This window comes from Staurois parvus, unplaced genomic scaffold (assembly GCF_062004578.1).
Source record: "Staurois parvus isolate SC_StPar_1 unplaced genomic scaffold, SC_StPar_1.0 ptg000147l, whole genome shotgun sequence".
Classification (NCBI taxonomy): domain Eukaryota; kingdom Metazoa; phylum Chordata; class Amphibia; order Anura; family Ranidae; genus Staurois; species Staurois parvus.
The window spans coordinates 15,331,540-15,344,952 of record NW_028317943.1 but is presented as its reverse complement, the minus strand read 5'-3'; the positions used below and the strand labels follow the sequence as shown (position 1 = coordinate 15,344,952).

General features: G+C 39.3%; 1 protein-coding gene across 2 annotated transcripts in view; it reads right to left on the bottom strand.

The window, feature by feature from the left end:
- The window catches only part of OSBPL8 (oxysterol binding protein like 8), a 385,291-nt gene that overhangs the window by 270,623 nt on the left and 101,255 nt on the right, over positions 1-13,413 (bottom strand). For both annotated transcript variants that reach the window (XM_089674075.1, XM_089674076.1), the window contains exon 3: positions 7,326-7,432. In XM_089674075.1, coding sequence (XP_089530201.1) covers positions 7,326-7,367 — 42 coding nt within the window. In that variant the 5' untranslated portion in view covers positions 7,368-7,432. The remainder of the gene's footprint in view (positions 1-7,325; positions 7,433-13,413) is intronic.

The window sequence follows — 13,413 nt, the reverse complement described above, 5'->3', positions numbered from 1 at the left end:
TGTCTAAATATTTTCTGAACACCAGAGGGAAAAAGCTGCAGGTTGCATTGTGCTAAACCATAAACATGCAGAAACACACAGATGGAAACTTTACAATGAAATTCAATAGTATCTACTTTTCCTTGCTGTTTTGTACAGAAGAAGTGGGCCCAATAGGAGGTTAGCTATTGGCAAGAGAAATTTTAAAACTGTGTCTGGCTGAGATCACTGCCTCCTACATCTGCAATAGTAGGTGAAAGGAGAAAGCTTTTTGTATTGGCCAATAGGAAAAAAAAGAAAAAAGGGAAAATACATTCAACTATACCACCATTGTAGCCAGTTGTCTATCAATACCATAAAGGAAATGTCATCTAATTGAGACGCATAGGACCCGAGGCTTCAAATGCTGGTAAACTTAGTGTAATTTCTATTTTTATTACCTCTACATTTTTGGGGGGTTATTTACTAAAACTGGAGAGTGCAAAATCTGGTGCAGCTCTGCATAGCAACCAATCAGCTTCCAGATTTTATTGCCAAAGCTTAATTGAACAAGTTGGGTAAGAAGAAACGTGACAGTGCTGGGCCAATCTGTATTGTCACGTGGGGACGCTATCTCAGAGTAAGGTACAATTTTGGTGACTCAAAGGGGTTTATTTACTCAAACTGGAGAGTGCAAAAATCTGGTGCAGCTTTGCACAGTAACCAGTCAGCTTCCAGCTTTTGTTGCAAAGCTTAATAGAACAAGCTGAAGTTAGAAGTCGATTGGCTACCTTGCACAGGTGCACCAGATTTTGAGTGCACCAATTTTAGTAAATCTACCCCTACGTGTCAACTGCACTTTTACTAAAAATCAGTATCGATGTATTTAAAATCTATCATTAAATTATGAAAACATGTCAGTGAATGAAAAAAAAAAAATGCTTTCTTTCCACCTCCGTCCCTGCACAACCCAGTTCTACTGTGGTTTTTTTGCACATCTCTTGGAGTTCACTGGCATGAGAGGCCACCCTGTCCATGTTCGAAATCCATTTGTGTCAAGTACCCCAAACACCGTAGTCAATCACCAGGGAGACTTCCCCCTAATCTGTATATTTTTATATTATGAACCTATTGAGACACTATTCAGTATTTTTGATATACTGTTTATGTAAATAAATACATCAATAAAACCCCCACATCTTTCTTGCAGCACTAACAGTACAAACGCTCATCGGCATCAAGTTGCCGTTTTGAGAAGAGTTGTCACAATTTTTTGGGCCGGCCATTCTTAAATTTTCCCCCACCCCCATACTCAAAAGCATATTGGTATGTATTCACATAACATACCTATGAGCCTCTTCCACACTGCATCCACAACATTCTCTAAAAGGCAAGTAAACTAAAAGACAGTAATAGTAAAAGCCCCATACAGTGGACAACCCGTGGGGAAGTTATTGCTAGTCTGCTAATAACTGCTCCTTGTATGGGGTATAAAATAATTACACATGATGGTAGGGTAATTGGATCCTGTCTAAATCGGCCCTAGTATGTGTATGTATGAATGGAAGTTAAGTTAGAGACATTAGATTGTACACCCCTTGAGGGTTAACAACTGATGTGAAAGTACAATATATATGTAAAAGCGCTGCGTAAATTGATGGCAATATATAAGTACCTGTAATAAATATAAAACAGCTGAGATGGTATAGTCATGTGACTAAAGCACTGGACAGCATCCACAGACATCAAATGGACACTTATCTATTAGATTGTAAGCTCTTATGAGTAGGGCCCTCTTAATCTTCTTGTCTTGATTGTATTGCAGCTGTATTGTCTCCTTTTATAATGTAAAGCACTGTGCAAACTGTTGGCGCTATATAAGTCAGGTATTACAATAATAATATTTTAAAGAGGCTGAAGTTCAACTGTGACTACAAACTAGCAAGTTAGATCTAGCAGCTTTATCCATAAATGGATTTCTGAATCTAATCAAGATTCAAATTTTGGGGGTCATAAAGCCTAATTTTTGTATAAATGATGACATTTATAAGTTAAGTTGCTCTAAACTCCTGTGGCTTTCAAGTAACAGCAAAATGCAGTAAATTAGTTATAGAGTTTGAATACCATCAATGCATTTTATTAATCCATCTGGGTTGCCGCGTACCCCACCATGCTATAATGCAGTACCACGCACGCACTGTGATGCACTGCATTACTAAAAATAGTACAAGCACCTTTTTTGTTGCGTTTTGCCAATCTAAATGAGTTAACACACAAAATCAGAGTGAGTGCAGCCTTGGAGTACTAGCAAATCTTTATTGGAAATTATATTATAAGAGAGAGAGAGAGAGAGTGTTTTAGAGTGACTACTGGTCCACTTTCCCGGGAAAGAAAATAGCAACAAAAAAATGTATATACATCTCAATCATAAACACAAACAAATGCTATAAAAGTCATACTGTAACTGAATATTATTAAAATTACCTTTTCTCCTAAATCTGCAGCCAGGTAATTTTCTGTAAAATGCAATATAGCAATCTGGAGGTGTTACATACACAGATGGTGGACAGAACACTCCCCAGAAATGTAATTTCCTGCTTATGTGACTAGCTTATTGATTTCCCAGAAGCCTGCACTAAGATACAAGCCAGATTTTGGACATCCCCTGCAACAAAACTGGATTTTTTGGTGAGATACTCCCAAAGGAAAATCACATCCAAAGGGATTTGGCCCCTGACACTTTGACCCGTGCAAGTGCAGAGGCTGACTGATAATTATAAAGTTACTCCCATTCAAATTCACTTCGCACATGGACACAGACAAACAAACAACTATCTCTTCAGAATGACAAAAGGTATGAATATTCGTTACAATCCCTGCATTATACATTGATCACCCAGAGAGGACAATTTTTTTTTTTCTAAAAAAAAGTGGAGTTGCTCTTTAAAGAGGAATAATCACGCAAGTACAACCCAACGGGAGATTAGTAACTGTACACTAACTTGCACTGCAGCCTTTCCTTGTTCTGAAATGTTTGAAAGCATGGAATACACATATACATATATATATATATATATATATATATACATACATATATATACACACACACACACACATATATATATATATATATATATATATATATATATATATATACACATATATATACACACACACACATATATATATATATATATATATATATATATATATATATATATATATATATATATACATACATACATACATACATATATACACACACACACACACACATACATATCATATATATATATATATATATATATATATATATATATATAAATATAAATATATATCTCAAATTGTGTTTTAATTTTTTAAACTTATTTATTTTCAAAGATATGACAATAAATATAAATAAGTAGGAGTCTGTTACTTATGGAAGGACACATATAAAGGTTATGAAAAATGACTAACAATTCATATTGCCAAAAGCCACAGGAAATGCCATCTATGAATCATTCTAGGTAAACTTCAGACATTCTCAGACATTCAGATATGTGGTCACACCAAAAAGCACTCAGCCTCAATCAGAACGAACAGTGTGTGTGTGTAATAACATTAGCAACTCACCTCCAACTTCTACTAAGCCCTCCGCAGTACAGAACAGTGTTTACACACAAGATGGCTGTTCTATCCCAGACTATTTATACCCACTTGCATCAGTTGATAAGAAGCAGCCTATCCGTAATACATCCCAGCATTATATATTTATAATCTGATAGTCCATATCACTAGCAAATGACACCAGCACTGTACCCTGCCAGTCAGTCGATCTTGCCAATTTACTGACCCAGTTGTGCCGTCATGAACTCCACAAGACCTAACCTAGAGCTGGATAAGCGTTAAATGAAGATATCAAAAACCTCCAGCATTGTGCTCCCAGCAGGTCATGACTGGGGGACAGGTAGGATGCTTGCAGACAGAACAAATGGCTTGTGTCCAAAAACATCCCAAACCAATTAAATATGGGCATATGTTTAAGAAACAGCTCACTGAAAAGGGTGTGTAGTTACATAGTTACACCTTTGGTTAATCTGAAAAAAGGACACAAGTCCACCTAGTCCAGCCAACAGAAAAAATAAACACAATATAGAAAACCTCCATACAGAGAACCCTATACCCACTGTTGATCCAGAGGAAGGGAAAAAACCCTATAAAAAGCATGATCTAATTTTCTTCAGTGAAGAAAAAAAAAAAACCCTTTCTGATCCGCTAAAGGTGTAATGGTTTTACATATTTTCTTTATTTATTTTGGTTCGGTAAAGGAAACGTTTTCAATTAATAATGAAATATTTGAAAAATAATATTTTTAGCCAGCAGTGTGAGCTTTAATGGAACATTTATAAATCAGTGAATGTGGCAATTTGTAGTGAATGTGCGCTTAATATCACATTTACTGCATTATAAATACACTCCTGGTCGTCGTTTCACTGCCTAGCAGTCTGTTTACTGAGGTACATGGCTGAAGCTGTAATTTACGCATAAAACTGAAAGATTTATCCCAGTGGCTCATCCCTGTCAGTTCAGTGAAGTTTTTTCAGATAAAGCCAGCCAAGAATCAAATTGCTACTGTTCAGAAGTCTCTTTAGCTAGGCCTTGGTGCTCTGGAATCCTTTATCACGTGTGAAATGTTTCTTTGTGATAGAAAAGATTGCATACATATAGTAAAAGCAGCTTTAAAATCACCAGTTTAAAAAACAATTTAAAAAATTGGACAAAAGAATATTTTCTTTAGCAGAACCAAAGAAAACGCATTGCTGCTTGCCTTCCTGAAATAATGTACAAAGAAAACCCCACCACTCAGAAGTACAGCCATAGCCTTCAATGTTTATAGGGTTTATGCCAAAAGCCTGCTTGTGAGCCCTCAAAGGCTTATACATGGCTGTACAAGAGTTTCTCCAGCCTTGGCATACAGCTCAAAAAAAAAAATATATATATTTTTATATTGGAATATATTTTTATCTGGCCATTTGTTTATCCAAATCTACATGTTTTAAGGATTTGTAAGCTGCAATGTATGAGATTTATGTTTGGGTTTAACATCACTTTAACCACTTGCTGCCTATATTTACCGTGACAGGGCGGCAGCTGCAGCTTTAGCAACTCAAATAAACATTGCAAACCAGTTTCCGGGTCTGGGGCGCACATAATGAGAGTGCCTGCTGCTGACCCGTGCTGGGGTTGGACACAGCAGGATTTTGTCAGCAGGTCTCAGCCATAAATCGGGCTGGGACCGGCTGACAAATTCCTGCAGTGTCCAACCCCAGCGCAGCAGCGGGCACTCTCAATATGTGTGCTGATCGGCTGTGTCCAATCACAGCACACAGCCCTGTGTTTACAAACAACACAGGGCTCTGTACACAGATCAGCGATCTGGCGGTTTCTTCTCCCCAGGGAGATAAACAGCCAAATCTCTTTGTGAAAGCAGCACATATCACACGCATTACACTTTTTAGGCACACAGTTAACCCTTTGATTGCCCCTGATGTTAACCACTTTACATGCAGTATCATTAGTACAGTGTACTATGATAGTGTCGCTGATTTCAGTGTACCTCCCAGCCAGTGGCAGCTAGCACCAGATTGCCCAACACACTATTACAGTTGCACTATAATTCGCTGATTACCGTCATTACCAGTTTAGTATCATATCTGCATAAGTTCCAGTATATATCCTGTAGTTTGTAGATGCTATAACTTTCGCACAAACCGATTAATATACATTTATTGGGATTTTTTTTTACCAAAGACATGTAGCAGAATACATATTGGCCTAAATTTATGAAGAAATTTGATTTTTTTTTTATATTTTTTTTATTTTTGTATATGTTTTAAAAGACCCCCCTGGATTCCTGCAGCAAGAATCTGTGGAATCTTGCTGCAGAAATGACCAGGCTATGCAATCAGCATCAGCTGCCCAGCCCATTTAAACTAATGGTGGGCTAACAGAAGCCACTGCTGATAGCATGTAGCCGCACACAGAGTGATTAGCTGCGGTCCTGGGAGAGATGTGTGATCCTGGACACAGTCAGGCAAAAAAACTGATTTTTGTGTCCTCCTCCTAGTTTCCAGTTTCTGAAATCTAGTAAACCTACAACACTGATATGCAGGAGAATTAGCTGGGGTCACTGTACCAAACTTCCATCTCTGCCTGACTGCACTGTGCAATTATATTAGCAGTATTTTCAAGTACGTTTATTGATTTTTGACCAAGGCTTAACTGCACTAAATGGTTTGTTCATTTGCATAAACACCCGTAAGCGAATGGAGGAATGTCACTGCCGAACACTTCTTTTTGCAAATGCTAGTTGTGTAGCTGTTATGTTTTCTTGCATCAATAGACTGCATGCTAAAGTCGGCACATATCCACAGGCTGTACAATCCTCTTTATTCATTCACAGGGTAAAAGTCACAAATAAAAACAGTCTTTATCTATATTCCCCTCGCACACATTCCTGGAAGTACGGCTCATCAATGGAGGGTGCTGTAGTGACTACCAGCTGGGAATGGAAACATAAGCAAACGTACATATTCGCCAGCACACCATAGATCTCCAATATGGTCCAAAAAGGTCTTATTGCAAAAAGATCACATCACAAAGGAAAGTGCAATGTTTCGGATCAACGCAGGACCCCTTCGTCAGGTATGTGATCACGTGGTCACATGCCTGACGAAGGGGCCCTGTGCGGCTCCGAAACGTTTCCTTTGTGATGTGATATTTTTGTAATAAGACCTTTTTGGACCATATTGGAGATCCATGATATGCTGGGGAATATGTACGTTTACAAATAAAAACAGGTCTGATGCGTTTCAGCCCTATATAGCTTTAGTCATAGCCTATGAAGCCTGCTAAAGCCTTATACAGCTGAAACGCATCAGCACTGTTTTTTTATCCGCTAACTCTTACCCCGTGAATGAGTAAAGCGCAATGTACAGCCTGTGGCCATGTGCTGGCTTTTGCAAGCAGTCCATTGTTGAGACTTACAGGAGCCTCAGCCGAAGCACCGTCATCTGCACACTGAATCTGGATCCAGATTCCAATCCAGGTTGAGCATGGCGAGTCCATTTTTATGGAATCTTGCACCAATACTCTGAATTAACAACTGGAATAAGTGTGCAGACAGAAAACTTTTCAAATGACTTTCCCAATCTGCTTTTTTTTTATTATTAAATAATATACGAAATTTAATACAATACTAAATTGACATGAATTTTATCTAGCTGTGTATTAGACAAATACTCTTCTTTGTGGATTATGTAGCCCCCTGTATATGTTGTGTTATAATGGTAACCCCTGGTAATTCAAACTTTAAAGTGACTTACCAAAGTTTTCTCAGGTTCCACCTCTGAGACGTTCGTCTCCATGTCAAATGCTTGTCTGAGAGCCCAGCAATGAATTAGAAATCTAACATCCCAAGGCCTTGCATATCCTGTAACAAGAAGATAGCATGTCAGTGCCAGGGCCAGGCCGAAGAAGGAAAAGTGCGTTTGTCTACCAAGCAAGAAAACCTGATAACAGTAAAAGAAAAGAAAAAAAAAAAAAAACTTCACTGGACAAAGTAAAGAAATATGTTAACAACTATGGGATGGAATTTCTTTGATAGCAAATGGGCTCTTGCCGACTGCTTTACAGAACATCTGCTGCGATGGAATCCCTTTGTAAAACACAGCAATTTGGAAGGCAATCAATTCTCTCTGAGCAGCTGCAAGATGCATTCCCTTACAGTGCTGAAAATGATGGCTCTTTGCAGCCCACAGGGTCCAATGGTTCCAGGGTACAGGCTTCACGGTCACACAGAAAAACAGGCACGCTCTCACAAAGCCTTTTCAGAGCACAAGTAAAGCGCACACAACAGCAACTGTGCCTGCTATAAAAAGCAGCAACCGAGTAAAGTCATACACCAATTTATATGTCAGCGATACAATGGCTAGAGCTTAAACTAAACAATCTTTATGTAAGTGGCCTTTGCCAGTGTGAGGGAGGGATTATGGCTTTGTTTAAAAATCGAAAGTTACGAGCGACTTGATTACTGCTTCAGAGGTTTTTTTGGCGAGGAGAGTAAGGGAATGTATACAGGCACATTACTGAAAGCAGGGTTAAAGGCACAGTGGTTAGAGGAGAAGTGGTAATAGAAAAGGTGCGTAAATGCAGCGTTGGAGGACAAGGGGCTTTGTGTAGGCATAGAGTGAGTAGAAAAGCAGAAAAGGGGGATACAGGTACAGTGCTGAAAGAATAGGGCGGGCAGGTACTGTGTTGTAGTGTGTGTATGGGTAGGGGGGACCTATACAAGGGCATTGGTGAGAGTGTGGAATAGGACATGTACAGGTGTAGTGGGGAAAGAGGGGAAAAGTGCAGGCATAAATGGTAAGACTTGTGTTCTATGAAAATAATAAAAGCTGTTTTCTGAATGAAGGAGTTGAACAGCAAGCGTCCCACTATCACAATCACACTAGTACAAGAACTTACAGCAGCTGAGATGGAAGATTAAGGCCATCAGTGCTATGCAGCATAATCTAACAAGGGTTCCTAGCGTCTACAGCAACCCTTCAGAAAAAGTATACCAAGAATTAGTAGTAACTAAGCTGACCCCAGAACATGTCTAAAGATAGTATTTTCCAGGAATTCTACTTTAATTTGCTTCTTTGAACAGAGAGAGAGAGAGAGAGAGTGTGAGTGTGTCTACACACACACATACACACATATATATATATATATATACATATATATATACACACACATACATACACACATATATATATACACACACATACACACATATTTTATATATATATATTTATATACACACACATATACATACATATACTGTATATATACACACACCTGTTTATTGTGACAGAGTGACTGCGTGCCATTATGGAAATGGATACAGGGATGAGACAGAGATCTGTGCAATGCAGAGTGCAGGGCTCTGGCATGTTATTGCTTTCTCCAGGTTTTGTAAACCCAGATTGGGGTCTGGAGCTTGAAGGCTTTAAAGTGTCTTGGCTGAGATGAAGCCTTCAATCCTATCCAGATATTGATGGAGAACTACAGGCCATGTGAGTGCACAGGTGTGTAGAATCTTCATAAGCCAGGACTTGCCAAAGCTCAAGGCTCCCCATATGGAACAAAAATAGATTTGAAATATATTTTATAAATACTCTTTCCAAACATATTGCCATATATTTGAAATGCTACAATTCTCGCCACATTCAATATATTTCAAAATATATTTCAATAACAAAAAAAATTATATTATATTTATATATATACACACACACACATACACACACATATACACTGCATGTTGAAATGCGTTTTTACAAAATATATGAAAAATATTTTTAATAATACTGTATATGTTCGTTTTCGACAGCAGTGATGGGAAAATTCAAAGGGGCAGGAAAGAAAACTTTTCTTCATCAAATGAGTTTTCGGCCAGTGTATGTATAAGTGGTTATCGTTCAGAAATTACATTTTAAAATAGAATGTTAAAAGCAAAAGACCATTTTTGAATAACGTGTCCATTCATATGCAAAGCATTTTCCTATGACGTTCCTTACGGATATTCCCATTCGAAATCTACATGTGTATGGCCAGCTTAAGTCTTGGATGAGTGAGAGAGCCTGGGAAGCTAAGAGAACCCTATCTAGGGGCCAGGAGTGGGCCCATGTAGCGAGGTGCTCTAAAGCAGGGCTTGAAAAAGCAGCTCGCCAAATGCAAGGAGAAATTCTTGTGTGGTGAGCAGAAAGCACAGATGATGGATGGAGCGGCTGCACCTGCGCTCCAAGCCTCATTGTGAAGCCGAGTTCCGGTTTCTTCGGCACCACCATTACACTGGCAGTGCCGCTGAGGGGACAGGTGCAAGAGAGGTCCACTCTCCTCTGCTGAGAGGAGACACCCTCTCCACCACCGCGGGTGCATCAGAAAAAGGGTATTAAACAAGTCTTGGTCCTGTTGTACAATGAAAACCATTGCAAATCTTGATGTGAAACTGGCTTCCTACTATTGTTATTTTATGCAATGTTTTTTGGCCATCAAAAGAGGCACTTTTTTCTTAATGCCACACTTCTCTAAGGTCTCTGCTGGAGATAAAAAATACAACATATTTACAGTAACTATTATTCCATGTTTTTTGGCATCAAAAAAAGCACTCTCTCTTATGCTATACTTCTGTAAACTAAACTTACATCTTTTAAAAGAGACTTTAGTTACTAACGTCTCTTTTTAAAGATGCAGGAGATAAAAAAAATAAAAAAATTTCACTACAGGTTTAAAGCTGTAAAACTTGATATTTTGATTGCACCCTATTGCTATTAAGCTATTGCTGTTATGTTTAAATTGAATTAATAAAGCTATGTTATAAGTGCAGTTTTTTATATTTTGGACTCTTTATTCTAAAGAAAAATGTAATTTCATAACCTTTAAGGGGGCATGGTTGGGGGCAGGGCTGAGGGTGGGGTTGGGGGACCGGCCAGGGGTGGGGTTGGAGACGGACCTGGGCAAGGTTGGGTGGGGCAACAGGTGGAGAGTAATGCAGGCCATAGATGGGTCGAAAATCGGCCGATTTTCGGATCGTTAGTGGGCTAATTGTTTGGCCGTTTTTCGGTATTTTGGCAGATTTTTTTTATCGGTAAAGTTGGAAAAAAATCAGCCGATTTTCGCGGCAATGATGGGCAAATCGGCCGATTTTTTACCGATAAAAAAATCTGCGCATGAGCAGTGACCTGCAAGAGGAAGACAAAAAGAAGAAGAAAAAGAAGAAGAGGATGAAGAGGAGGATGAAGAGGAGGATGAAGAGGAGGATGATGAAGAGGATGATGAAGAGGATGATGAAGAGGATGATGATGAAGAGGATGAGGAAGAGGATGATGAGGAAGAGGAAGAAGAGGAAGAGGAGGAAGAGGAGGAGGAAGAGGAAGAGGAGGAAGAGGAGGAGGAAGAGGAAGAGGAGGAGGAAGAAGAAGAGGATGAAGAAGAAGAAGAGGATGAAGAAGAAGAAGAGGATGAAGAAGAAGAGGAAGATGAAGAAGAAGAGGAAAATGAAGAAGAAGAGGAAGATGAAGAAGAGGAAGAAGAGGATGATGAAGAAGAAGAGGATGAAGAAGAAGAGGAATTCCAGTCCGGCAAAAAGCGTCCCTGCAGAGCTCCACTATTTCTTTGACAGTTCCTTGACATTTATAGCAGTTGCAACAATGTACCTATTTGTTTCCGAATAAAAACATCTGTATCCTAAATGGATACAAATAGATACATTGTTGCAACCGCTATAAATGTCAAGGAACTGTCAAAGAAATAGCGGAGCTCTCTGCAGGGACACTTTTTGCCGGCTGTAGACGGGATGAAAATCGGCCGATTTTTTTTTACCCTTGCTGGTAACGTCGGCCGCTTGAACGAACGATTTTTCGTTTTTTTAAAAGAAAAATCAGCCGATTTTCGACCCATCTATGGCCTGCATAAGGTTTGTGCCTGGCTATTAGGTCTAGACTCGAAATGTTAAGCCCTGCTCTAAAGCATAAGTTCACCTTTTTAAAAAAAAAAAAAAAAAAAAAAAAGGGGGGGGGGGCACACACAGAAGAGGATAGCACAGGCAAGGAACCCTATAAGAGGAGCTTTGGGGCCATTCTATGGAATACCATTGCACTGAACAGGTCAGTATAACATGTTCATTATTTAAAGTCTATAAAGTCTATAGATGACTGAGCATACAAGTGTAAACAGGGACAATTAAAGAGAATAAGGTTCTGCATAGTCAGGCATAGGGAAACAGGCAGAAAAATGCTCACATGTGTATAGGAGCTTAAAGGTGTCCCAAAGTGATAGGGCTTTTCCAACTGCCTTTCTCATGCAACTCAATCAGTCTGCACAGACTGCTATAAAATAACATTATCTAGATGGCTTACCTTGTCATTACAGCAACTGAGGGTTTCATTTTATTTACTAGTTATTACAATTCAACAAACCTTAGCGCCTATTTCCACCAAGGTGGTCCACTGTGGTGCATTTATTGCGTATATGTTAAGGCAGCTTATTCATTAAATTGAAAACTTTGCAGATGGAAAATTCTTCCTGTACCAAGTTTGGTGAGCATAGCGAATTACAACACACACCAGTGCATTACTGTTCATAGTGGTACTCTGAAACATAGATACATTTGGAAGGAGCACTGTAGTGCTATTCACAATGAATGAGCACATTACTGCTGTGAATGTCCCCCTATCAAAACACACTTATAAAAGTAGAAAGAGAAGAAAAGTGAAAAAAAAAAAACTGACTAGGTACAGAAAGAACATTCATTATAGTCACCCCTGCTCAGTATAAAAATCCTTTTTTTCAACCCTTATGATCCAAGTCACGTCAGCAAAAATATCCAACACATACATATTGCCATGATCAAAGGAACCTCTTGAAGAGATCAGGAAAAAAAACTATTTACAGTGAGAGCAGTAATCTCCAGATGGAGAAAACTTGTAACAGGATTGTATCTTCACATATGCGTTCAGCTTGACAATAAGGCTCCATGCACACTGAGCATTTTAGTAACGCTGGTAGCGTCAGCTCTGTAAAGTTGTGTTGAAAACGCATGTTTTTCAGCTTTTTTTTAGTGTTTTTGCATTAGCGTTTAGCTGCGTTTTTCCACGTTTGCATTTTTTACACTGAAAAAAAAAAACAGATTTGCTGCATTTTGCCCCGTTTTTCCACTTTTACCAGCGTTACAGCGTTTATACAAATAAACTCCTCCAGAAACTCACTAGTTCTGGGGTTTTTTTCCAGCTAAAAAACGCCCCTGTCAAAAGATGCTGATTAAAGCCTATGCATGCATGGACACATAGGATAACATGCTGGGGAGTCTACTGGCTGTAGAAAAAAACACCAAAAACAGCAGCTATAAAAACGTCAAGCGTATTTGAGAAAAAAAGCGCTATAGGAGTTATAGCAGTAAAGACCTCACTAGGAGGTGTACCTTTATTGTAGTTAAACCAATGTGGATCACAAGGGAAAAAGCCAGTAAATGTGGCAGGACAGCCTGGGCCAGGATGGACGGCCCATCCGCTCTGATGGAGAAGGTTTGAGGCAGAGGATACACCTGTCACTGTGAAGACCATGTGACCACGGTGTCCTGGGATGACGTCACCACGGTCTACGGAAGAAGCGGGAGGGAGGATCCAGTGTTGGACCGCAAGCTGAGATGGAGGCAGGTAACCTGGACAACGCGTTTCAAACGCATGCGCCTTTTCATCTTTTTTTCAAGGGACTTGAAAAGGCACATGCACGCGAAACGCATTGTCCAGGTTACCGGCCTCCATCTCAGCTTGCGGTCCAATGCTGGATCCTCCCTCTTTTTCCGCAGACAACAGTGATGTCATCCTGGGACGCCGTGGTCACATGATCTTTGCAGTGACAGGTGTA